Source organism: Rhinopithecus bieti, unplaced genomic scaffold (assembly GCF_001698545.2).
Source record: "Rhinopithecus bieti isolate Rb0 unplaced genomic scaffold, ASM169854v2 scaffold_6876, whole genome shotgun sequence".
Lineage (NCBI taxonomy): Eukaryota > Metazoa > Chordata > Mammalia > Primates > Cercopithecidae > Rhinopithecus > Rhinopithecus bieti.
The window spans coordinates 1,591,982-1,616,088 of record NW_016805229.1 but is presented as its reverse complement, the minus strand read 5'-3'; the positions used below and the strand labels follow the sequence as shown (position 1 = coordinate 1,616,088).

Below are 24,107 nucleotides of genomic sequence, written 5' to 3'. Positions count from 1 at the left end.
AGAGCGAGACTCCGCCTCAAAAAAAAAAAAAAATTCCACTGTTATCTCACTTGGTCCTGATGCCTTTTTCAGTGGTAAATTTCAGGGATCTTTTATAGTCTCTTTTATGGTAACTGGTCTAATTTTTAACTTCTTGAGCGAGTTTTGGCGACTAATTTTTTCCAGAATTTCATTTATTTACTCTAGGTTTTTGTATCTGTTGCCTGAGAATTGCATGCAGTAGTCTCTTAAGATTCTCCCAATCTTGGAGCACCATTCTTGAAAGGCTGCCTGCGGACTGGCTGGGCAACCTTCCTTTCTGCCCTTGCCTCACTCAACTCTCACTTCAAGTCACCACATAAACCATCTCACTCAGAAAGATAAACAGTAGCAAAATCCATCCTGGAACAGGACAAACACACGCTAGTGCCAGGATGAGGAGACCAGGCTTTCAATGGCTTTTGCCACCCATTTAGGCAGGGCTGCTTCACTGCCTGAGGTCTCAGCGTGTTCATCTATGAAATGGTCTCTCAGGTCCCTTCCAGCTCCACACACTCTAATCTAGACCAGCAGGTAATCCGGAAATGGACAATCGATAGTTTGCAATATTTCTAAAGAGCCATTAACGTGCGTACCTCAACCAAGTATGGCAGGCTCTTGAGCAGTTCAGTCAAGGTCATGAATCCATATTCACAGGGGTTAAGGGGAGTGTTGTGGGTACTTTCGTAATGTCTCTTGAGCTCCTCAACAGAAAGATGGGTGGTTCCTTCCCAAGACATCAACAATACCAGCAACTGGGCAGTGAGAGATCGTAGAGACTTTCGGTTGATCAGCTGAATCTGTCTGCCAGATTCTATATCGGCAACCTGGGGAAAATGAGAATTCATGCTTTCAGAACTCCAGAGAGATAACCTTGGTTATACCCAACTCGGCTCACTTCATTTTGGTTAAGGAGACCAACAGATGAAAAATCTGATTTTTTTTCTCCTACACTGAAATAAAGCAAGTGGGTTTGTTTTTAGCTTCTTTGGGACACCAGACCAACACAGAAGCAGAAATTGTCCTCCCCCTGCTGGTCCATAAGTGAAAACTCTCATCAAGGTAATAATGGAGGAGGAAATTGCATCAGTCTCTTTATTTTTCATTCATTCTTTCCAAATCCCACTGTAAGAAGGAGACAGGCTGGCCAGCTGACGGCCAGTGGTCCAAGCTTGTGAAGTGTGGGTTGCTGTGCTCGAAGGCGGAGTAGGGGATGGGGAGGCTAAACTACAAGCAACACTCACATGGCTTCTGTGCAGACCCAACTTGCCCATGTGCGTCCCCAGGGCAGGCTGGGGAGGTGAGAGAGGGTCTACTTTCACTACAAGGTAAGTTGCATTTTTCTAGTCTGCTATTACTAACCACAAAGCTGGTATTTTCATCTGACTAGTACCTGTCCACTCCTCAATTATTTCAGATTCTCAAGGAGATAAAGGGTTTAAGTGGCTAAATGCATTGACAGGGAAACCTCACAAAACAGAGACTGTCATGTGGGAACCAAACACCATGTGAAGAAACACGCATCTGGTGACTGAGCCAGCAGGCCTTGGGTGGCGGGGGTGAGTCGGTGGACTGAGCCTTTCCTGACAAAAAAACCAGGCAGAGCTTTGGCACGCGTGCGGCTCCGGCACTGCTCTCACAAACCAGCGCTCATCCAGACAGCCTGTTTACCCCCTTTATCTGGTTTTCCTGCCAGGGCCAAAGGTCTCGGCAGGGCTAAGTCATCGTAAGTTGGCACTCTTTGGACCGTGGATTCTGAGAGGCAGAGAGAGGTGGGTGGCATTGAGGAGCCATCCCAAGGTCAGGACATCTTTATCTGGTTCTGCCATGTGCCCAGAGCAAAGGCAGGAGGGAGGCTGGCAGGCTCCCACCCCACTTACCATGGTTATGGGACCATACAGATTTCCTGCTCAGAAGCGAGTTTCATCAACCGACACCATTCCAGGGAATCCCAGTCATGGTAGCTACCCGGACCCCCACCACCACTACGGCCGCTTAGGAAAGAAAGCAAACCAGAGCCTGCTCCTCTGGTACGACTTGGATCCCTCCCTTAATTCTCAATCCCAGCCATGCATTAGAATCCCCCGGGGAGCTTTGACAAACACCAACGCTCACAGTGCACCTGGACTAATTCTGTGAGAATCTCAGAGGGAGGGTTGGAGAAGCTCCCAGGAGATGCAGTGGGCAGCCAGGGAGGCATCACGGAGCCTCTCTCAGCTCTCCCCATCCTTGTTGCTCACACCCCAGCTGCCCGCCCATCACACTCACCCAGCAAAGCCCTGGGGTCTTCCTATCCACCTGAGCCCACCCCTTTCATCATCCTGCCAACTGAACACCAAGGGACCTGTCCCACACCACAGCCTTATGGCCTTTCAATGCCTTGCGTGTCATCTCCAACGACATCCTCTTCTGTTCAATTTCACTGCAGACACCCGTCTCCAGGGTCACAGTGCAAACCTGTCATTACCCCATCCAACAGAAATCACTCAAACCTCCTGAGCATCCCACTTGTAAAAGCAAGTCGGGAGCTGCTGTTGGGGTGAGAGTGCAGAAAGAGACTCTACCCGCTCAACTCCTCCCCTTCTCAAACCTCAGCAGTAATACTGCCTCCTATCTGCTGACAATTCGCCAGCCCCCTCCCTTGCTTCACTCTCCTCTTTTGTCATCCTGCCACTGACATTCTTGTCAATGTTTAAATTCCCTCATCCCATGCCTTTTCCTGGCGCCCACTGGTAAACTCCCACCTTGAATCCGACCACCTGCTTTCCCTGAGCCGACACCTGCACAGCCACACCCCAACTGCTGCTCTCTGAGAGTCTACGGTGCCAATGTGCACGGAGCTCGCGATACCCCTGCAGCCCACATGACATCCAGATCAAGCCATTCTCCAATCACCATGACAACTGCGGACCTTCTCCCCACTCCTACCTCCTGAGCCCTGCCTCTCCTCTCTCTCTAAGCACAGATCAGTCCCTCTCTCTGGTGGAAAATCACTCTTGGAAGAAGACTCCCTTCTATTCCTGATGACAAACATCAGACCTGCCCAGGCCTGCCCCCAGCCTATTGCCCTGTATGCTTCCTTCTTCCTCTGTGTGCTAGTTTCCCAGTCTCCCACACCTCAAGGCCCTCCCGTCTTAGCCCTTCTCACCCTTGTATGTTCATCTTCTCTCTCTAGACAGATCCACATCAATGGCTTTCAGACTTGCTCAAGTTTTTCCAGGTAGGAAAACCAACAGCCCAAATCCTCCCTTGCTCCCTCAGCCCCACAGCCTCTAGCTGCTGCCCCAGCCCTCCATCTTCACAAGCAGACAAACCAGGTTGCTGTGCAGATGACCTGGGCCATTTTCTCACCTCTCCTCACTCCTCACCCCACTCCCAGGTGGGTTCTGTCTGCACAATCGACGCTGCCACTGACCTGGCCGGCGGCACCGACTCTCCCCACTGAGCTAAACCCGGAGGTCAGGCAGTCCCTCTCTGACCTGCCTTCCTATGATGCTGCTGGCCATTCCTCTGTCTTGGCTCAGGGATGTTCCGCTCTCCTGGTGTGCTTCCTGCTCTCTCACCTCCTCCTCTAACCAACCAGTACCTAAGGAGAGCTCTGAGCCGTCCTACCTCTGCCAAGGTAAGGACTTCTTCTTCCCTGCAGTCCAATACATTCAGAAACATAGTGGGGGCCAGGTGCGGTGGCTCATGCCTGTAATCCCAGCACTCTGGGAGGCTGAGGCGGGCGGATTATCTGAGGCCAGGAGTTCGAGACCAGACTGGTCAGCATGGTGAAACCCTGTCTCTACTAAAAATACAACAACTAGTTGGGCATGGTGGCGGGCGCCTGTAATCCCAGCTACTCGGAAGGCTGAGGCAGGAGAATCGCTTGAACCTGGGAGGTGGAGGTTGCAGTGAGCCAAGATCGCACTATTGCACTCCAGCTTGGGCCACAGAGCAAGATTCCATCTCCAAAAAACACCTCACAGTGGGAAGGAAAAGGAGAATGAACCCATTCTGGCTGTTTACGGAATTAAATGACACAGAAATGTGTGCAGCTAGTAATGGGACTGTAACTGAGGGTGCCGTCCTTCATGCTTCCCTTTCCATTCCTTCCTCCTGGCAGTGACTTCTCCTGGTCCTGTGGGGGAGGGGGCGGAAAACTGGCAGCTGCTCTGCCTAGGATGGGGAGGGTCAGTGCAGTCCAGGGCAGGAAACAGGACGAGCTGCCCTTTCTACTACAGCTCTGCCAGCGACAAAGGCCACTCTGCACCCGCGCTGGCTCCTAAGCCTACTCCTAAATGGGTGAGAATGTGGAGAGACAAGACACTGTGTGATTACAGCTCCCAAGAACATCACAGGCAAAGCTCTCACTGGAAGGAGTTGAGCTCAGGCCAGCAGCGCTGAGGCGGCTGCACCTGATGACCGAACCCTGGGGTGAAGAGTGACCTCATCAGTTCACAAAGGCGTAGCTTTGGCAAGACCATTCAGAAACACACAAGAGGAAGACCAAAACTAAACTTCCAAACCAAGGCTTCTCCTATTACGTAATTAGCACTAATGACACAAAACAAGTTGTAAGGCTGTGACAGTTAAGTAGTTCAAGGTGTAAATACAGAAACGCTACAGCACATGCAAATGTACTAATGAGAATTAGGACACTACAAGCTTTATCCCATGACGAGGGGGAAAAAAAAACATTTACCTTCACGACATGGCAGAGTTTCTGAGTTAAAGCCGAAATGGAACTGACATCATAGTCTTGGAGACGAAATGTATAACCAAAAGTTTTAGCATATTCTGTAAGGAGATCTGTCATCATAAGGCAGTTATCTTTTTGGGACCGAAGGAGTTTAACAAACTGGGCAGCTAGAGCTTTGAACCGCTCTACCTCTGTCAAAGTAAGGATCTTTTCTTCTCCACATTCCAATACCTTCGAAAACACACAGCGGGAGGAAAGGGAGAATAAACAAATCACAGTCGTTTACAGAATAGCAAAAAAATGTGTGCAACTAGTAATGAAGAAACAAGTTAGCATTACTGAATGGGTATAGAGTTTCAGTTCTGTGAGATGAAAAAGTTCAGAAGATTGCTTGCACAACAATGTGAATGTGCTGACCACTACTGGTCAATAAATAAAAAAACAGTTACAATGCTAACTTCTGTGTTATGTGTATTTTGCCACAATAAAACAATTTTTAAAAAGCATTTTAGTAAAAAAAAAAATTAATAAAATCAACAGAAATTTGGTTTAACTTAGCAACAGCTTAACAGCTTAGCACTGATGTTACCTCATGTACTCAGCCCTACCTTCAACATGAAGGTTTTGAGAAGTATAAAACTAATGAACAAATATTCAGTGTAAGAAATCAGCCAGGTGTGGTGGCTCACGCCTGTAATCCCAGCACTTTGGGAGGCTGAGGCTGGCGGATCAACTGAGGTCAGGAGCTCAAGACCAGCCTGGCCAATATGGTGAAATCCCTCTCTACTAAAAATACAAAAATTAGCTGGACACAGTGGTGGGCACCTGTAATCCCAGCTACTTGGGAGGCTGAGGCAAGTGAATTGCTTGAACCCGCAGGCGGAGGTTATAGTGAGCTGAGATAGCGCCACTGCACTACAGCCTGGGAGACAAGAGAGAAACTCCGTCTCAAAACAAAAAAACAAAAAAAACCAAATCAACCTACTTAACCCTTTTTTCAATAATTACCCTAAGACAAGTTTGAATAATTCTTTATTGAAGGAAAAGCCAAATTTATCTAAAATACTAATGAGTCAGTAATATGGCTTCTCTGATTGGAACAGCTTAGATTTTCATCCTCTTTCATAACTCCCTACTTCCCAGGAAAACAGGTCTTGAATGTGAAAAAAAATTTCCAATATGTTGTCCAGAAAAACACTTTATAAAATTAGAATTTCTTCACTCACTTGTAAAGTATCAGGTATGGCTTCAAAAAGCTCAAGTAGTTTGGTAAACCCATAGTATGCAAGTTTGCACTGCCGGCCGAAGTGGTGATGGTAAGAGGGAATAAATTTATTAAAGGGCATCCGGAAATGGGGTTGGTGACGCAGCAAATCAACGACATCCTTGGAGAACTGTTTTGTCCTCTCTATTTCATCCTGAGTGCGTTCTTTAAAAAAAACAAAAAACATAAAATCAGTTTTTTTCTACCCATTTGTGTTCAACATCCATACTAGAGTAAATCCTTTTGGGAATTTATAAGTGATATCATCCTTGCATTCCAAACATACACAACCTAAAAACACATACACTCTTCCGTCTTTGCAAGTGGTTCTCAAACATGTTCCAGGGTAGAAGACCAGGAAGTCATGATACTATTTTATTATGAAATGCATATATATTCATCTTATAAGCTAGAAACAGGTCATCTTACAAGCTAGAAACAATTTTCTAGCCCCTGCCCCGTATCTATTAAAATGACACACACTCAGGTCCCTGTACTTAAGCAAGTACTCTAGAAATTATTCCCATGAAATCACACTTCTGAATATCCCCATTACTTTTTGTTTACTCATCTGATCTTCAGTTAAAACTTGCTAGCAGAAAAGAGAATCAGGCTTCAAAAGTTGAACAAAAAGATGAGGAAAAGCTTAAGCTGAGATTGTTTCTATTAATTTTTAAGTGAGAACTGGAAAAGTACTGGCATTACTAACTTTGGCCCTGGAATTCTATGATTTCGTGGACATCAGTGTTCTGCAGGAGCACAGTTTAAGAACCAGATAACAGAAGGAGTATATGACCATACAGTCACCCCTTGGTGTTCTCAAGGGATTGGTTCCAGGACTCTGCTTGGATACCAAAATCCGCCACCTACTCAAGTCCTGCGGTCCGCCCCGCGGAACCTGCAGACATGAAGAGTTGGCCCTTGGTATCCATGGGCTTCGCATCCCTCAATCACTGTACTTTCTACCCGTAAGTGGACCTGTGCAGTTCTGATCTCAACTGTAACTATTAAAATTTGAAAGGCAAAACAAAACATCCATTTGAGTTATCTTCCCTTCTCAAGTGTGCACAGTAAATAAAGTAGCTCAGAGTTCAACAGAAGAGCGAAGCAACAGGCACGGTGACAGGTTCTCAACTGGATGACTACGGCTCACACAGCCACAGCTGGGCTGCAGGAGGCATTTGAGCAAAGTGCTGATGATGTCTGTTTTTCCCCTTAGAGTCAATTCTAAAAAGCCAGCCTGCTCTTCTTCTTGAGAATAGCTTCATCTGCTTTGAAGAACACAGAATCCAAACAGCAGCAGTTTTCACACTGTGCTTTCTGTGGAAACTTCAGGAAGCATCGAGAGGGAGGGAAAACCACATCTTCCATGCCACACTATTTTAAAATAACAGGAGGTAGACAATATCATTCTAGCAATTGTAAGTCACATACCTCTTTTGGGAATACAAATCACCATTTCATTATCTTGTTGGGACAAGCAGATGGTTGTGTCTGGAATCTCTGATACGATGTCAATCAACTCACAAACACCATATTCAGTGACATCCCAGTCCTTTGAGAAACACCTAGGTTTTAACAACAGAAGTGGATACGGAATGAGTAGTATCATCGGTAAAAGTACTACACGTTTTCCAAAAGAATGCTTAATAGAAATATTAGATAACGATTTAGAATTTGGGAGAAGATAAAGTGTCTTAAAACATTTGCTTTCACTTCTGTTCAACTCACCAGTGATAAGCCTGTGAGAATTCTCTCACAATGACCTGTTTGCTGGCCTGGGATTTCAGAAGTTTCAGTAAATCCTGAGTAAAGCGTTTCACCTGGGCCCTGTGGGTAAGGGTCAGCAGACGTTTGGAGCCCATTCCAAGAATCTGCAAAGCAAATGGTTTATTTATACACATAAGACCTCAGCAGACAGCGACTTCCTTGCTGCTGGCTCACCCTCTCTTGGTAATAGCCTCAGAGAATGACTCCCTTCATGTAGAATGTGTGCAATTTGAAATACATCTGAATGAACAAAATGTAGTTGGTCAAAAGGAACAAACGTCCAACCTCCTGAAACTCATTGTTTTTGGCCTGGCGCACCCTCTCCCAAATAGTCGCTGAGTATAGAAATGAAAAGTGTAATCTTTTGAAAAGAAAAGTCGTGAGTACAGAAATGAAAACTGTATTGGTTGTCCAGACAAATTGGTCTGCAAGTTTTTCAAGCCATTTTTAGTGAGTGGGAAGCTGTTAAAACGCTGTGAGTTAACTGCAAAGTCCTCATAGGATCCAGTGCTACACTCTAGCCCAGTAACTAGTCTCCAAGTAGTTACATTTAGAAGAAAGGTTAAGCCCTTGACTCTCACATAGGCACCAACATACAACTACGTGGCTATTCACGGCAGCTTCCTCGTAATCATGAACAATTCTGGAGAAAGCTGTGCTGGGATGAAGGTGTACAGAACTTAGAGGGAAAATCCTCCTCAGTCCTCCAAGGAGTTCCTCTAAAACCGGAAACTAGTAGCTTTCTGAAAAATTGAGAAGCCGCCTTTGTGTGTTACTCCTTCCCTCTAAAGAAAGCTTTTAGAGGATGTTCTGCCCAAAACTGACTTCTTAGGAATTAACTATTACTGTTTCTTTGATGGAGGCAGCCAAAGCCATGGAGGAATATTCCTGCCTGTAAACAAGTAATCCTGTGACACGTCTTACCTGCAACACATGAGGCACTGCTTCTAATAATTCAATCAGCTTGGAGTATCCGTAGTCTGACACTCGGCACTGCTTTGCAAAATGATGGTGATAGGATGGGATGAAATGACTGATGGGTATGACACAAGATGGCTGGCTTTTCAGCAAGTCAATCACTTCTCTACTGAACTGGATCAGCTGGGGGTTACCTACAGGACTCTTCGAACGCAGAAGCCAAGGGTCTAGAGGAAAAACAACATGTATTAGACAGAAAGCACGGATTTCACCAGCTGAAAGGAAGGGAAATGGCCCTGTAGTCCTTGGCTTGAGTTCGATCACGGGGAAGCAGACGAAACCAAGTACAGTAGCTGCTTTACATCTCAGTTTCTATATTCAGGTCTCACAGTCCAATAACTAGCTAGCCTAACTTATTCATGGGCTGTCAAATGCTATCCCACTACTCCTCAAAGTTAAGTGACCAAAATAAAGCAGAGTCTACTATAGTTTTATAGAAGTGAAAGTACACAAGAAGCTCCCAGTTTAGAAACTAGTAATATTTTCAAGATCCATCTGAAACTTGGTCATGGGGAACACACTTTCCCACAAAGTTATAAATGATCATCAGGTAGGTAGCCCAGAAGAGCAAAATTAATCCACAGTGGAGCTGAAAATGTTACCCAGAAAACCACAGAAAGTAACAATGTTGTAAAATTAGCATGACATAAAAGGGTGTAAGAAACAGGTTTTTGTATCATCTTGACTGCTTATACCTATTAAAAATGTATAAGTAATCAGATGGAAATCTTTATAGAAAGGTGGAGAGGCTTGCTGGGTATGGTGGCTCACGCCTGTCATCCCAGCACTTTGGGAGGCTGAGGCGGGCGGATCACGAGGTCAGGAGATCGAGACCATCCTGGCTAACCCGGTGAAACCTCGTTTCTACTAAAAATACAAAAAATCAGCTGGGCATGGTGGTGAGCACCTGTAATCCCAGCTACTCAGGAGGCTGAGGAAGGAGAATGGCGTGAACCCGGGAGGCGGAGCTTGCAGTGAGCCGAGATCATGCCACTGCACTCCAGCCTGGGCGACAGAGCGAGGTTCCGTCTCAAAAAAAACAAATAAATAAAAATTTTTAAAAAGGTGGAGGCTTGTGGGCTCATGGCTTAGAAGTAAGGAGGAGCAGCATAATCTATGGCCCCTGAGGAGTCTAAGACAGAAGGAAACGAAAGGAGGTGTCCCATAAGAAACCCGAGTAGAAACATTCCTAAGAGCAGGCTGACTCAGAGAGAATTCCTTGGTTATCCTCACCTTTTTTCCTGTAGGGTAAGGGAGGTGAGAGAAGGAAAAGAAGTGTTGGGGACAAAGAGAAGGAAGTGTGTGTGTATATACAGGAAAGCAACAATGTTAAATATTGTTCACAGGCAGCAGCCTTAGACATCTGCAACTCAGGACATGCCCGTAACTCTGACAGTCACCCAAGTCTAGGTCCAAATAGTTTGGTCTTTTACATTTAAATTTATTTTCACATTTATCAAAGTCCAAAATGTGGACCAAAATGACTTTCAAAGGTAAATCTGCATTAAGTGGTATTTCCTTCAAATACCTGAAACTTTTTTTTGTTTTTTTTTGAGACAGAGTCTCGCTCTGTCGCCCAGGCTGGAGTGCAGTGGCCGGATCTCAGCTCACTGCAAGCTCCGCCTCCCGGGTTCACGCCATTCTCCTGCCTCAGCCTCCCGAGTAGCTGGGACTACAGGCGCCCGCCACCTCGCCCGGCTAATTTTTTGTATTTTTTAGTAGAGACGAGGTTTCACCGGGTTAGCCAGGATGGTCTCGATCTCCTGACCTCGTGATCTGCCCGTCTCGGCCTCCCAAAGTGCTGGGATTACCGGGTTGGGCCACCGCGCCCGGCCTTTTTTTTTTTTTTTTGAAGACAGAGTTTCAGCTGGGCGTGGGGGTTCACGGCCTGTAATCCCAGCACTCTTGAAGCCCAAAAGGCAGGCAGATCACGAAGGTCAGGAAGATGCGAGACCCGATCTGGCTAACATGGTGAAATCCCGTCTCCTACCTAAAATACCCAAAAAATTTGATCCAGTCAGTGGTGGTCAAGCACTCTGTAGTTCCAGCTACTCCCGGGAGGCTGAGGGCACGAGAAGGCGTGAACCTGGGAGGCAGAGGTTGCAGTGAGTCGAGATCGCACCACTGCACTCCAGCCTGGGTGAGAGTGAGACTCCATCTCAAACAAAGAGAAGGCTGGGCGCAGTGGCTCACGCCTGTAATCCCAGCACTTTGGGAGGCTAAGGTGGGCGGATCATGAGGTCAGGAGATCGAGACCATCCTGGCTAACAAGGTGAAACCCCATCTCTACTAAAAATACAGAAAAAAAACGTTCGTCGGGCGTGGTGGCAGGCGACTATAGTCCCAGCTACTCAGGAGGCTGAGGCAGGAGAATCACCTGAACCCGGGAGGCGGAGGTGGCAGTGAGCCGAGATCACACCACTGCACTCCAGTCAGGCGACAAAGCAAGACTCCGTCTCAAAAAAATAAATAAAAAATAAAACAAAGTCTAGTTCTGCCAACCCCTCAAGCATTTTAGAAGGAGTTTTCAAAAGATCAAAGGACACATCCACGGTGTTTTTACACTTGGCAAACTGTGCTGCTGTTTAAAATAAAAGCCAATAGCCTCCTCTGGTCTCACAGTGGACAGGTGGTAGCTCTAGGATAAAATACCTGACACCTACCAGTGTTGGGAGGTGGGGGCTTGTTGTGAATCCATTTAACCACTTTGATGCCATTCTGAGCAGTGGCAATGTTTACACCTGGAACACAGGTGATGAAGTGTTCTAAGGGAACACCTCCTTGGTTTTCTTGCACTACTTCTAGATCGCCAAACTCTGCAGTGTAACAATCTGGAAAGCTGAAACAGGAAAAAACGAAAAAACAAAAAGGAAAGGTTAAATTAAACTAACAGAAAAGGAAGCGCTTGCTAAACAGAAGGCTTTGGTTTAATGTACGTGTTAATCATTTGTCTATTCGAATGCCCACCACCAGGTTTGAAGGTTAAAATTAAGGACCCAGGGAGGCAGGCATTGTGGCACTGGCCTCTTTGATGCAGTCTGATGGCATTTTCTGGGTACTTTTCCACGAGGGGGGTTAAAAATAAGGCAACTGGGCTCCAAGTCAGTTAGCACGTCTGCTTCCACATCAGCAGGGGCATGCAGGCCACTAAGTCCTGTGTCGGCCTTTGTATTAAGTCTACTGTTGTGGCTCATGGAGTGGTTAAATGAACTTCTGAAGAATCCTCTTGTCTCACAAGTCTTGAAATGTATGCATATTTGAAGCTGTGTACTCTCAACACTTGTGGAGATTTCGACGGCAGCACTTATGATACATCTCCCCGCTGTGGGAAGAAACTGCTCTCCTCACGTTTACGTTTCTAAAATGTAGCGCAAACACATATTTTCTTGTTGAAGTACTGAGTGAATGGATCCCATTTCAGATATAGAGTCACGTGTTGCTTCGTGACGGGGGGATGTACTAAAGAATGTGTTGCTGGGCGATTCTGTCATCTGAGATCATCAGGTGCACTCACAAGCCTAGATGCTGCGGCCCACTGCATACCTAGGCTGGTGCAGCCCACGGTTCCTGAGCTACACATCTGGACAGGCTGATACTGTACTGCACACTGAACAATTATAACACAATGGTATTCGTGTATCTAATCATCGAAAGGTATGGTGAAAATATGTGATTATAATCTTATGGGACCACTGTCCTACATACAGTCCATGGTTGGCCAAAAGGTCGTTGTGTGGTGCATGACTGTACTTTGAAGGCTAAACACATGAGGATGAAGCATCGTATAGTACCTATTTGCAAAGAGGTGTGGGCAGAAAGGGCAGGCTTCCTATAAAAAGGAGAACTAGGGCATTATATCAACAAAGGCTTTGAGATGGTTCACCTCAATAAAGGCACGGTGCCCTCGTGGGTCTGGAGAAGACTGTGAACCTGGGGCGCAAATGTCTTCAAAGAAAGAATCACAAAAGGAATCTTGTAAGAGTCTGGATCAAATTCATGTTCGCTGAAGAAAAGAGAACACAATAGGAAGCTGACATTCCGCAGGGGTCTAAGATGTTCACAAGGTCATCCGAGCATTCCACAATCTTATAGAAAAGAATTATTTCTAAAGGAAAACGAATGGCATACCTGAAATCCTTATTGGAACAATGCTGTCTACAGACAGGCTCGTGATATTCTAACTCTTCAAATATAATTGGGCTGCAATTCGTGGAGGAGCCGTCGTGTGACTGGGAAGACCCTAAGGGGCTCTGGCGGGCCTGACTACTGGGTAGGAGACACACCAGCCGTCCGTTTCCTTGTTCACGGATTGCAACCGTGTCTGTTAATTTATATAGATCTGACACATTCAACTTGTGTCCAAATCTAAAAGCAAGAAAAGAGAGATGCTGACTTAGAAGGTTTTTCTTTGATTATACAGAAACACCCATCCTGTTTAAATAAAGAGCAATAACCAAGGATGGTTCCTCCATCTCTTCAAAGGTAAAACTGGAATAATTCCACTACAAATTCATTCACTAGCGAACCAGTGATGCTTGGTACTCCTGAGTCATCTCTGGCTCCGTCCATGACAATGCTCACATCATTTGGAAGCCACCCCTAGCCCCTGCCCAGTTTCTGTAAGTAACCTCACCGAATTCTCTGAGTTGGAAACCTCTCTCCATGCAGCTCCCCTCACTTCCAATTCTCTGTATTACTTCTCACCATCCCCACTCTCCTCTCTCAGAAGAATACGTGCTTTCCGTGACCCTCTCACCTCTCCTATGCCTCAACTGCGTGACCCACACACCCTGTGACACTGGACTCCCCAGTTTCCCAGTTTTCCTCCTGACCTGTATCTTTCTTTTCTTTTTTTTTTTTTTTTGAGACGGAGTCTCCCCCTGTCACCCAGGCCGGAGTGCTGTGGCCGGATCTCAGCTCACTGCAAGCTCCGCCTCCTGGGTTCACGCCATTCTCCTGCCTCAGCCTCCCGAGTAGCTGGGACTATAGGCGCCGCCACGTCGCCCAGCTAGTTTTTTGTAGTTTTTAGTAGAGACGGGGTTTCACCGTGTTAGCCAGGATGGTCTCGATCTCCTGACCTCGTGATCCGCCCGTCTCGGCCTCCCAAAGTGCTGGGATTACAGGCTTGAGCCACCGCGCCCGGCGACCTGTATCTTTCCTACTTGGAACTTAAAGGCACTGGCCCTGGAGGCTGGCAGATTTGAGTTCACATCCTGACTCCACTTCAACCTGTGTGACCTTAGTTAAGTTCCATAACCAATCAGGGCCTCACTTTCTCCATCTGTAAAATGGGGTGATGACAGCGCCTATCTCACAGGGTCGATGTGAGGATTAAGTGTGGTTACGCCTGGACATAACCTGGCTCATAGTAAGTGCTCAGTAAGTGTTCCCTGGTCTTCTCACTGCCTGACGAGTGGTTTCTTCCCAGTGTCCTACATGTACTCAGATTCCCATCTACCAAACCAGCCCCTGGTCCTCTTCCACCTCCCAGAGAGACACACTCGCCCTTGTACTCTCACTCTCAGTCTTGCACTCTCCTCTGTCCCTGTAATGGAAACATCCAGCTGCTCAGGAGCTGCTTCTGCTGTGTTACCCGCAAGTCTCTCAGCCCCTTCCCTCCTGAATTTTAGCCACAGGACTCTGTAGCAATGACTCAAAAGTGATCAGCGGCCTCTGCCTCATCCCCACACCTCATGCACTTCCTCATGGCCTTGGATCCCCCCATTCCTGATGTGCTCTCTGGGCACACATCCTGGGTGCTCGTCCACATCCCTGGCCCTGGTGGCACTCCATCCATTCCTGCCCTCTATTTCTCCTTCCCCCTCCCAACCTTATCTGCCCTCCAGTCTGTCCCAATCATCTTAAAGGCAAATGACTGCTCTATCTTCAGAGCCTGCTTCTCTCCCAAAGAAGCCCCTCGATGTGCAGAAGACTACGTGAACTCTCTACCCAGCTACTCCAACGGCCCCCTAAAACCTGCATGTCCAAAACCAAGACCAAAAACTTGCTGTACCTCCTGGCCATGCTTTATTTCCCTATTTCCAGTTTAACTGTGCAACCATCATCCCAGTCACACAAAGCGAAACACTCAGAATCAAAACGATCCCTTCCTTTTACCTTGCTGGCTACGTAAAACTAGTTACTCTGGCCACATGTGGTGGCTTGTGCCTGTAATTCCAGCACTTTGGGAGGCCGAGGTGGGAGAATCGCTTGAGGCCAGGAGTTCAAGACCAGCTTGGGCAACGTAGCAAAACCCCCTCACTACAAAAATAAAAAAATATTTACTGGGCAGGATGGCGGGTGCCTGTGGTCCCACCTACTCAAAAGGCTGAGATGGGAGGATCATCTGAGTCCAGGAGTTTGAGGCTGTAGTGAGCTAGGGTCGTGCCACTGCACTATAGCCTGGGTGACAGAGTGAGACCCTGTCCCAAAAAAAATTTTTTTAATAAAAAGAAATTAGTTACCCACTCCAGTTTCAATGACATTTGACATTTCTGTAACATCGAGTTCTGTCCCAACAGTGTCTGCTCCGAATTTGGACTGATGTAGCCCTTTCCTCTCTGCCTCCTTCTCTCCCCTGTCCGTGCCCTCTCAGACACCACTGCTATGAGAAGAGTCTTCCTGCAGCATGGTTCCCGTCACCACACCTTTCCCCTCCCCTCCTTCCTCCAGCACTTCAGTGGCTCCCTATTACCCATGGGATAATGGTCAAGTTCCTTGTTCTTCCCCTCCTTAGTGTTCTCAAAGCCTTTCTTCCTCCTTTCCAATCAGTTTTCTTCACTGTCCATGAGGATTCATGGGCATTTTCTCTTACCACTAGACATAAGCTCCTCAGGTACAAGACCTAAGTCTTGTCCAGCTTTGCTTTCTCTGCAGTGCCTAGGTCTTGCACTCACTAGTCCTTGCTAAGCATCTACTATGGGCTGGGTGCTTAGGATACAGTATGAGGGCAGAGCCAGTCCCTGCTGTCCTGGAGCTCATAGTCTAGTGCTTAAAAATGTTCATCCAATAAATACTAAAACTTGGCTAGGCACAGTGGCTCACACCTGTAATCCTAGCACTTTGGGAGGCTGAAGTGGGCAGATCACTTGAGGTCAGGAGTTTAAGACCAGCCTGGCTAACATGGCAAAACCCTGTCTCTACTAAAAATACAAACACTCAGCAAGGCTTGGTGGCACATGCCTGTAGTCCTGGCTACTCGGGAGGCTGAGGCACAAGAATCACTTGAACTTGGGAGGCAGAGGTTGCAGTGAGCTGACACTGCGCCACTGCACTCTAGCCTGGGCAACAGAGCGAGCGAGACTCTGTCTCCAAAAAAATTGAAACAAACAAACAAACAAAAAAAAAACCTAACACTAGTCAATTAGGGGAAAAATAAGCACAGCATTGAGGACCAAAAGTCTAACTTTGCTAAAAATAAAAGACGTTTTAAAACTGTCTGCTAAACATTCATTGACGTGTAAATCTGAATGCTAGTGTCTCTGTCTCCTCTCCTCTACCAGGCTGAAGCTCCTCAAGACTCATTACCATGGTTTTGTGCGCATAAGTCACCCATCAGTACTGACTGGACAAGGGAAAAATATACTTAACTTACTTTTTTTCATAGATATCTGTAAATTTAAACAGAGGCAGGCAACAGGCAGGGGCATCCTGAAGAACAGACATTGTTTCTGCACTGTAAGACAGAAGTTTGATTAGGGAACAGACCATTGCCTCCGTATTACAAGTTGTATAAACAGAGTTCATAAAATTAACACAGTGCATATGCAAAATAAATTTACCGACTGCTGGTATGTCAGAATTTATTTTCCAGAAAAATCTAAAGAAAGGATTTTAGGGACAAGGCAATGAAAGAAGATTACGTTACACACTAGAATTGGTATCAATCACAAGGTTTTCCACACCAGTGGAGCAGAAAGGCATGATTAACTCAGAGCAAAAGGGAGAAGAGCTTAAATATCTCCTGCCATACTGCAGTTTGTTAGATACATGCGACTGACGTTCCCATAGATAAGGATACACAACTGAATACAACATAATCTCAACTATGGTTTTAAAACACCAAGAGGTACCAAAAAACACTCAAAAGGAAAAAACCCAAATAAAACAAAAAGAAAATGCCAAACTGTTAAGCGCAATTGACTTTGAGCCATACGACTGTGGATGGTTTTTTTTTTCCCGTGCTTCTTTTATGTTTCTAAACTTTCCAAATTTTCTTCAATAAGCATCATTTTTTATTCTAAGAACAACAATAATAAAAAACCATAACTTGTAATTTAAGTAACAGTGAAGTACAAGTTAGAGAAAAGATCTCTGATCATCCAAGGAGACATTCAGGAGTGGGTCCTGTTTTACCAGTCTCCCCGAAACAGGGAGACCCAAAGAAGTATCACGTCTTACTATGAGTAAAACCATCACCAGATGCTTGAGACCGATACAGTCTTAAGGCAGACTTACGGGGCTGGGTATCTATTTGACACTAAGGACATGTCTGCAAATGGAGAGCTTGAAGATTTGTAATCTAGTCTTTAGACACAAATCTACCTTCTACTAAGATCTGAAGGTAACGCTTCAGACTTTTCAGGTTTATAAACTTTTATTGTAGGGGCCTACTATTTTTAGAACCTGTTTAAACATGCTGCATATTATTTTACTCCCAAGTGCCTGTCAAATTTAAGCTGTATTCCACCTTTGATTAATGACTTAGACAAGAGTCAAATGGCTTGTTTTTAACTCTATCAATCTAGAATAAGCATTATTCCACATGCAGTCATCACAAGAGGGGTGGGAATGTGAGCGAATCTATTTTTATTATTTCTAAAACTGTTTCTGGGTCAAATGTTATTTCCTGAAATAAACAGCTTGTTTCTTACCTCAGTAAAGAGAGTGATTTGCTGGCAGCCCCGGTGGCAAGTGAGACCAGGATCTTTTTGCTGCCAATTTTGTATCTGTGGAGGCTATTCACTGCACCAATCGCATCTTGTAAGTTTTCCATTTGCACAACAGCTTTGAGCTGATAATCTGTATGGGGACTGAGCTCAACACTTTTCACCTACAACAGGAAAAGGGAAAACTGAACGCTATTCCCGCCCAGAACCCTGTCGTCTTAAAACTGAAGGTGAACCATGAAGGAACACGTTTGTGGACTGCAGTGCTTCCATGAAGGAATATGTCTGAACTCTGCTCTTCTGCTGACCAGGATGTAAGTAAGCGAGCATGGGATGACCTTCAGAGATGTCACACTGGCCCGGCCTGTGTGCTCTGGCACACACAGGTTTCCAAGGCAGGCTCAGAGGCCAACACATGGGAAGAGTCTCTGGGGTCTTTTCCAGACTCTACAAAACCCAGGGCATGGCCATTTTAAGAATCTACTAAAAGGTGCATTTTAGCAAAACTGCACCTAAAAATGGTGTCAAATATAATAAGACATAAACAAGACCAGCCAACATTTTAGAATCCTACCTGTATTTCAGCAGGAAGAGCTAACTAAAATCCATCAATGTTTTACTTATCAAATTGCCTTTTTTTTTTTTCCTTCTGAGACAGTCTCACTCTGTCGCCCAGGCCAGAAAGCAGTGGCATGATCTCAGCTCAATGCAACCTCTGCTTCCCGTGTTTAAGTGATTCTCCTGCCTCAGCCTCCTAAGTAGCTGCGACTACAGGCATGCACCACCACGCCCGGCTAAGTTTTTTTTTTTTAAGTAGAGACGGGGTTTCACTCGCCAGGCTGATCTGAAACTCCTGATCTCAGGTGATCTGCCCACCTCAGCCTCCCAAAGTGCTGGGATTACAGGCATGAGCCACCACACCTGGCCACAAATTGCCATTTCAATTTCTGCTTAAGACAGGAGCTTCTCACTGTTAGGTGTCTTGCTCTCTGGGGCTATACTGTAAAAACTGGATTTATAGCACCACTCTGAGCAGACCAAAGGGAAAAGGAAGGAGGAGTTCAAACTTGTTCAGTCACACTTCTATCCTGGCTGTGGTTATGTATATCAAATTAGGTCCTCTTGACTAGAAACTCCATGAAAGAGTATAACAAAGCAAGCACAAGAGGGAAAAAGTTACCTTGCCATGCCTGGCAAATGCTTCCTGCAGCAGCTGCTGCAGCTCCTTCCGGGATAATCTGTAGTCTATGTTGCTGACTTGGACATCAGCACCATTTGCAAATGGGTCTGGGCAGTCGGCTCCGCTGCTTGAATTTGCAATGTTGAAAGCAAGCGGGGATGCTCTGTTTAAAAGGTTTGGAGACATACTCCTGCTTAAAACACACACATTGAGATTATTTTAAAAACTGTTCTGTATATTTAGATTTCATCATTTACGCTTTGTCTGAAACTATATACAGAAGCAGCTTTCCCACAATACAACCAAACCAAACATTTGGTTTTCAAATGTGTTTTTAATCTTTTTTTTTTTCTGAGACAGAGTCTCGCTCTGTCACCCAGACTGGAGTGCAAAGGCACCATCTTGGCTTATTGCAACCTCCACCTCCTGGGTTCAAGCAATTCTCCTGTCTCCGCCTCCCCAACAGCTGGGACTACAGGCATGCACCACTACACCTAGCTAATTTTTTGAATTTTTGGTAGAGATGGGGTTTCCCCATGTTAGCCAGGCTGGTCTTAAACTCCTGACCTCAAGTGATCCACCTGCCTCAGCCTCCCAAAGGGCTGGGATTACAGGGATGAGCCACTGTGCCCAGCTGTGTTTTTAATCCTAAATACACACTGACTTCAGACATTGTCAAAAGTACTATCTACTGACCCCTAATTACCGCCAATCAACATCAAATATTCTTCCTTTGGGTTAAAGCTAAAGGCAGGAATTAGAGGCAGTCCTGATGAATTAACCCTCTGCTTTGTGCATTATCCTTAGGAAATCAGCCTGTGATACCAATTTAAGGCGTTTAACTTTCTCGGTGGCTCTGAAAGAGTTCAAAGTTCTTGCTCGCATGTTGCAGTTCTTTCTGCACATAAGGAAAACTTTTATGTGGCTTTTTAGAAGTAATTTTATATATCCATAGTCACTTTTTCTTTTTTTTTGAGACAGAGTCTCGCTCTGTCACCCAGGCTGGAGTGCAGTCATGCGATCTCAGCTCACTGCAAGCTCTACCTCCCGGGTTTGCACCATTCTCCTGCCTCAGCCTCCTGAGTAGCTGGGACTACAGGAGCTCGCCACCACATCTGGCTAATTTTTTTGTATTTTTAGTACAGATAGGGTTTCACCATGTTAGCCAGGATGGTCTTGATCTCCTGACCTTGTGATCCGCCTGCCTTGGCCTCCCAAAATGCTGGGATTATAGGAGTGAGCCACTGTGCTCGGCTGATCCACAGTCACTTTCTACAGTGATCTGCCACCAACTCACCAGAACAAACACAATGCTAAAAAGAGCTCATGGGAATGCAACACACCCTTATGGCTTCTCTGTCTCCCAAGCCTCAAGAATTCCTTAGTGTGAGAGATAGTGATAGATAATTACCATAGTTTACAGAAAACTTTGCTTCTCAAACAGCTTCCTATATAGTACCATAGTAATAAGAACCACCAATGTATGGCTCTTTTGGGCTTTTTTCTCAACACAGTGAACATAGGGACATCTTAACATGCCTCCCAGCACTGGCCAGGGACTCTCCAATAGGCTTCTCTTTCTGACCTCTGTTTACCACAATTTCCAGATGGAGGAAGAAGAAATCGTGAAAGCATTGCCCCTAAATGTTAACGATGATTACCTGAGAGGGGAACTGGCAGAAGAGGGATGGGAGACTTACTTTGTGCATTTCAGTACTATCTGAATTCTTTTCAACAAACATACTATTTCATAATCCTTCCTATTACATGTAACCACCCCCATGGGTCAAGAAGCCAGACTCACCTAGAAGACCAAGACTGAGATGCGAGCAGAGGACTGACTTGCCTGGATGCAACTAACTTGCTAAAAGCAGACGGGTAACTCACTTGGAATACAGTCTCCTCTTTATCTTTTTTCTCTACAGGAGAACTGGTAACACTTCGGGCACTGAGGTTCTCTTTTCTAACAGAAGAGGAAAATTGAACGGAAAAGGTCACATGTCTTCCTTCATATTCAAGAAGCAGCTATGAGAAAGAGTAGTTTCACATACTTCTGACTGGTTTTGTAAACAGGTTCTGCCACCCCTGAGTTTTTCAGCGTCGGCACTGCAGCACTTGAGTTACCGTGAGCGGGGACTACCAGCCTCAGATGACCTTGCTGCTGCTCACTGTTTCTATGACCAGTTTTTGACTCCATGCGGCACAGCTCCTTCAAAGACACAAGCACAGTGGGGTTTAAATTTTAAGTACCCAAGATTTGTTAGAGCCTTTACAGAAAACGATTGAGTCTGAGTATCATTTGAAACACTGAAATCAAAAACGGACACGCCAAAAGCAAGCGGGCACGTAAAACACAGAAACCAAACCTACCATAAACTTCAGAAAGCAAGAGGTATCAAAATTACCTGTAAACTTTTAACATTTGTATTTTTTGTAGTAGATCCAGAATTTGCCTGTGACCCTTTTCCAGGCGTGGCTTTGGCACTGGAAGATTGTTCACTTGCATCTTTGATGAGGCACAATTTTGGATTCTTAAGTTTTTTGGGAGACTTCACTTTATCAGCAATTGCATTTGAACTCTTTGTTTCACAGAGTTCTCTATTTTTTGGAGTAAATGACACAATGATCCTATTACCAAAGACATCTTCGTTTTCCATTCGCTTCTGAGCGCGCTCTGCACTATCTTGGTTTATGAAGCGGAGAATTGCACTGCAGCCTGTGATACTCAGCACTTTCCCACCACAATTATCGGACAGGCGTCTGAGCCTGTTGCTGACGCTCTTGCCATCTTTATTTGCTGGTAGGTTATAAACATAGAGCAGAGTGTGGCACTGCTAATACAGAGGAAAGAAGTGTTACATCAGGTTAACTCAAGGGCACACATTCAATTTCAAAATAAGAACAATGGGTGACCTCGAAACTTCAGTTAACAACTTTGGAGAGGAGGTGACAGTGATTTAGAGGGGAGAGGGTATATCATTTAGTGTTGACAAAGTAGCTGAATACTGTTTTCAATAACATGCTTTAGCTGGGCATGGTGGTGCATGCCTGCAGTCCCAGCTATTCTGGTGGGAGAATTAACCTGAGCCCAGGAAGACTGAGGCTGGAGTGACTGTGCCACTGCACTCCACTCTGAGTGGCAGAGTGAGACACTGTCTCAAAAAATAAAAATAAAAAATAATATGCTAGGCACAGAAGTCTGTATACTGTATGATTCCACTTCTATAAAGTGTCCAGAAAATACAAATCTACAGAGACAGAAAGATTAGTAGTGCCTGGGAGTGGGGAAGGGGATTAACTATAAATTAGCATAACAGATCTTACTGAGGTGATGAAAATATTCTAAAACTGTACAATTCAATTTACTAAAACTTACTGTACACTTAAAAGAGCTGAATTTTGTACTATGTAAATCGTATCTTGATGAAGTTGTTTTTAAATGTCTATTTATTCTGCAGGTCCACTGAATAAGAATTTATAAAGTTAGAGCCAGAAGCTAAGCAGGGTTGGTCCTGGTTAGTTTTTGCATAGGAGAATGCCTGAGAATACTGGGTGCTATAGGCTTAAGTAAAAAAAAAAATTTTTTTTAATACCCAACAACTTAGAGCCTGTTCAGCTACAACAGCAGGTTGCCAGTAGTCAGGCTGGAAGTTCTATTTGGCAGTGGGTAGTCATAATTCTTCCAGATAAACTGAAATTTATGTATTAAGAAGTAGAACTTTGCCTGGCACGGTGGCTTACGCCTGTTATCTCAGCACTCTGGGAGGCCAAAGCGGGTGATCACCTGAGGTCAGAAGTTCGAGGCGAGCCTGGCCAACGTAGTGAAACCCCCTCTCTACTAAAAACACAAAATTAGCCAGGTGTGGTGGCGGGCACCTGTAATCCCAGCTACTCGGGAGGCTGAGAAAGGAGGAGCAATTGAACCCAGGAGGCGGAAGCTGCAGTAAGCTGAGATCATGCCACAGCACTCCAGCCTGAGTGACAGAGTCTCAAAAAAAAATTTTTTTAAATAAGAATAAGAATAATATCTTAAAAAGCAGAACCATTAAAGCACCAGGAGAAAACTTAAGATAATTATATAAAGGGTTAAATCCAGAAACAATAAGAGAAATCACTAACAACAGGCAAAGGATGTGAACAATTTACAGAAGAAATAAAGAGCAAACAACAATAATCATAAAACGATATTTTGCACTGTGTTACATTTTAATTTAAAAGCCAATTATAAGATAATGCCGTTTTTCACTTACTGGCCTGGCAAACATTTAAAACAGATACTTTCATGACTGTAAATTAGTACCACCTTCCTGGAGGATGACACGTATCTTGATAGTAAAATTCTAACCCGGAACTTTTAAGCCTTGGAAATTACCCTATAGTATGTCAGCCCAGGAGCCTAAAGATATAAATTACCTTGCTGGAAATGGTAAAACAAAACACAAAACTGGGTATAAACAAAATGTCCACTAACAGGTAGACTGGTTAAATAAAGACCAGCCATACAAGTACTTTTCAAACCAAAATTCTGGTTTTTAAAATGTGGCAGATTGATATTAATATACATTAACACGAAAAGACATCCAAGCTCTGACATAAGTTTTTTTCCAAAAGCCACAGAACACCATATATGTGACACATTTTTAAAATCTGGAGGGTAATACCAAAATATTAACAGTGGTTACTTCTGGAGGGTAGAATTGCGGGGTTTTCACTTTCCACATTTCTAAATATTGTGTTTTGTTTTTACAATGATCATACCATACTTTTTTTTTATTTTTTGAGACAGAGTCTACTCTGTCACCCAGGCTGGAGTGCAGTGGTGCAATCTCGGCTTACTGCAACCTCCACTTTCCAGGTTCAAGTGATTCTCCTGCCTCAGCCTCCCAAGTAGCTGGGATTACCAGTGCCCGCCACCACACCTGGCTAATTTTTGTATTTTTAGTAGAGATGGTGTTTCGCCATGTTGGCCAGGCTGGTCTCGAACTCCTGACTTCAGGTGATTTGTGATCTGCCCACCTCAGCTTCCCAAAGTACTGGGATTGCAGGCGTGAGTCACCTTACTCAGCCCACACCATACTTTTCTAATCAGAGGCTTTTCTTTTTATTTGCAGGGTACTGACCAATTACCAACAAAATCTACACTTTTCCTATTATACCTGGGACTCAAAACCCAGGCAGTACCAATGTATGTTTAATTTATTAAAATTAAAGGAACAGACTAAAGAACATAAAAATAAATGTACCTTATATTATCACTCTAGTGGATGGGAAAAAACATCCAGCAAGACTAAATGTTTTGAACTATCAAAACTTTTTTTTTTTTTT

The 24,107-nt window shown here is 44.9% G+C and overlaps 1 protein-coding gene across 6 annotated transcripts in view; it reads right to left on the bottom strand.

The window, feature by feature from the left end:
• Nucleotides 1-24,107, bottom strand: part of MARF1 (meiosis regulator and mRNA stability factor 1) — a 49,078-nt gene that overhangs the window by 10,333 nt on the left and 14,638 nt on the right. For 2 of the 6 annotated variants that reach the window (XM_017871732.1, XM_017871738.1), the window contains exons 8-22: nucleotides 21,188-21,616; nucleotides 20,834-20,991; nucleotides 20,587-20,745; nucleotides 18,783-18,975; nucleotides 17,588-17,766; nucleotides 16,309-16,389; nucleotides 12,843-13,079; nucleotides 12,598-12,717; nucleotides 11,378-11,553; nucleotides 8,661-8,881; nucleotides 7,698-7,840; nucleotides 7,401-7,534; nucleotides 5,929-6,131; nucleotides 4,706-4,933; nucleotides 615-845 (exon numbers count right to left, since the gene is read on the bottom strand). In XM_017871732.1, coding sequence (XP_017727221.1) covers nucleotides 615-845; nucleotides 4,706-4,933; nucleotides 5,929-6,131; nucleotides 7,401-7,534; nucleotides 7,698-7,840; nucleotides 8,661-8,881; nucleotides 11,378-11,553; nucleotides 12,598-12,717; nucleotides 12,843-13,079; nucleotides 16,309-16,389; nucleotides 17,588-17,766; nucleotides 18,783-18,975; nucleotides 20,587-20,745; nucleotides 20,834-20,991; nucleotides 21,188-21,616 — 2,892 coding nt within the window. The remainder of the gene's footprint in view (nucleotides 1-614; nucleotides 846-4,705; nucleotides 4,934-5,928; nucleotides 6,132-7,400; nucleotides 7,535-7,697; nucleotides 7,841-8,660; nucleotides 8,882-11,377; nucleotides 11,554-12,597; nucleotides 12,718-12,842; nucleotides 13,080-16,308; nucleotides 16,390-17,587; nucleotides 17,767-18,782; nucleotides 18,976-20,586; nucleotides 20,746-20,833; nucleotides 20,992-21,187; nucleotides 21,617-24,107) is intronic. The other 4 variants (XM_017871733.1, XM_017871736.1, XM_017871735.1 and 1 more) reach the window with 4 other exon arrangements.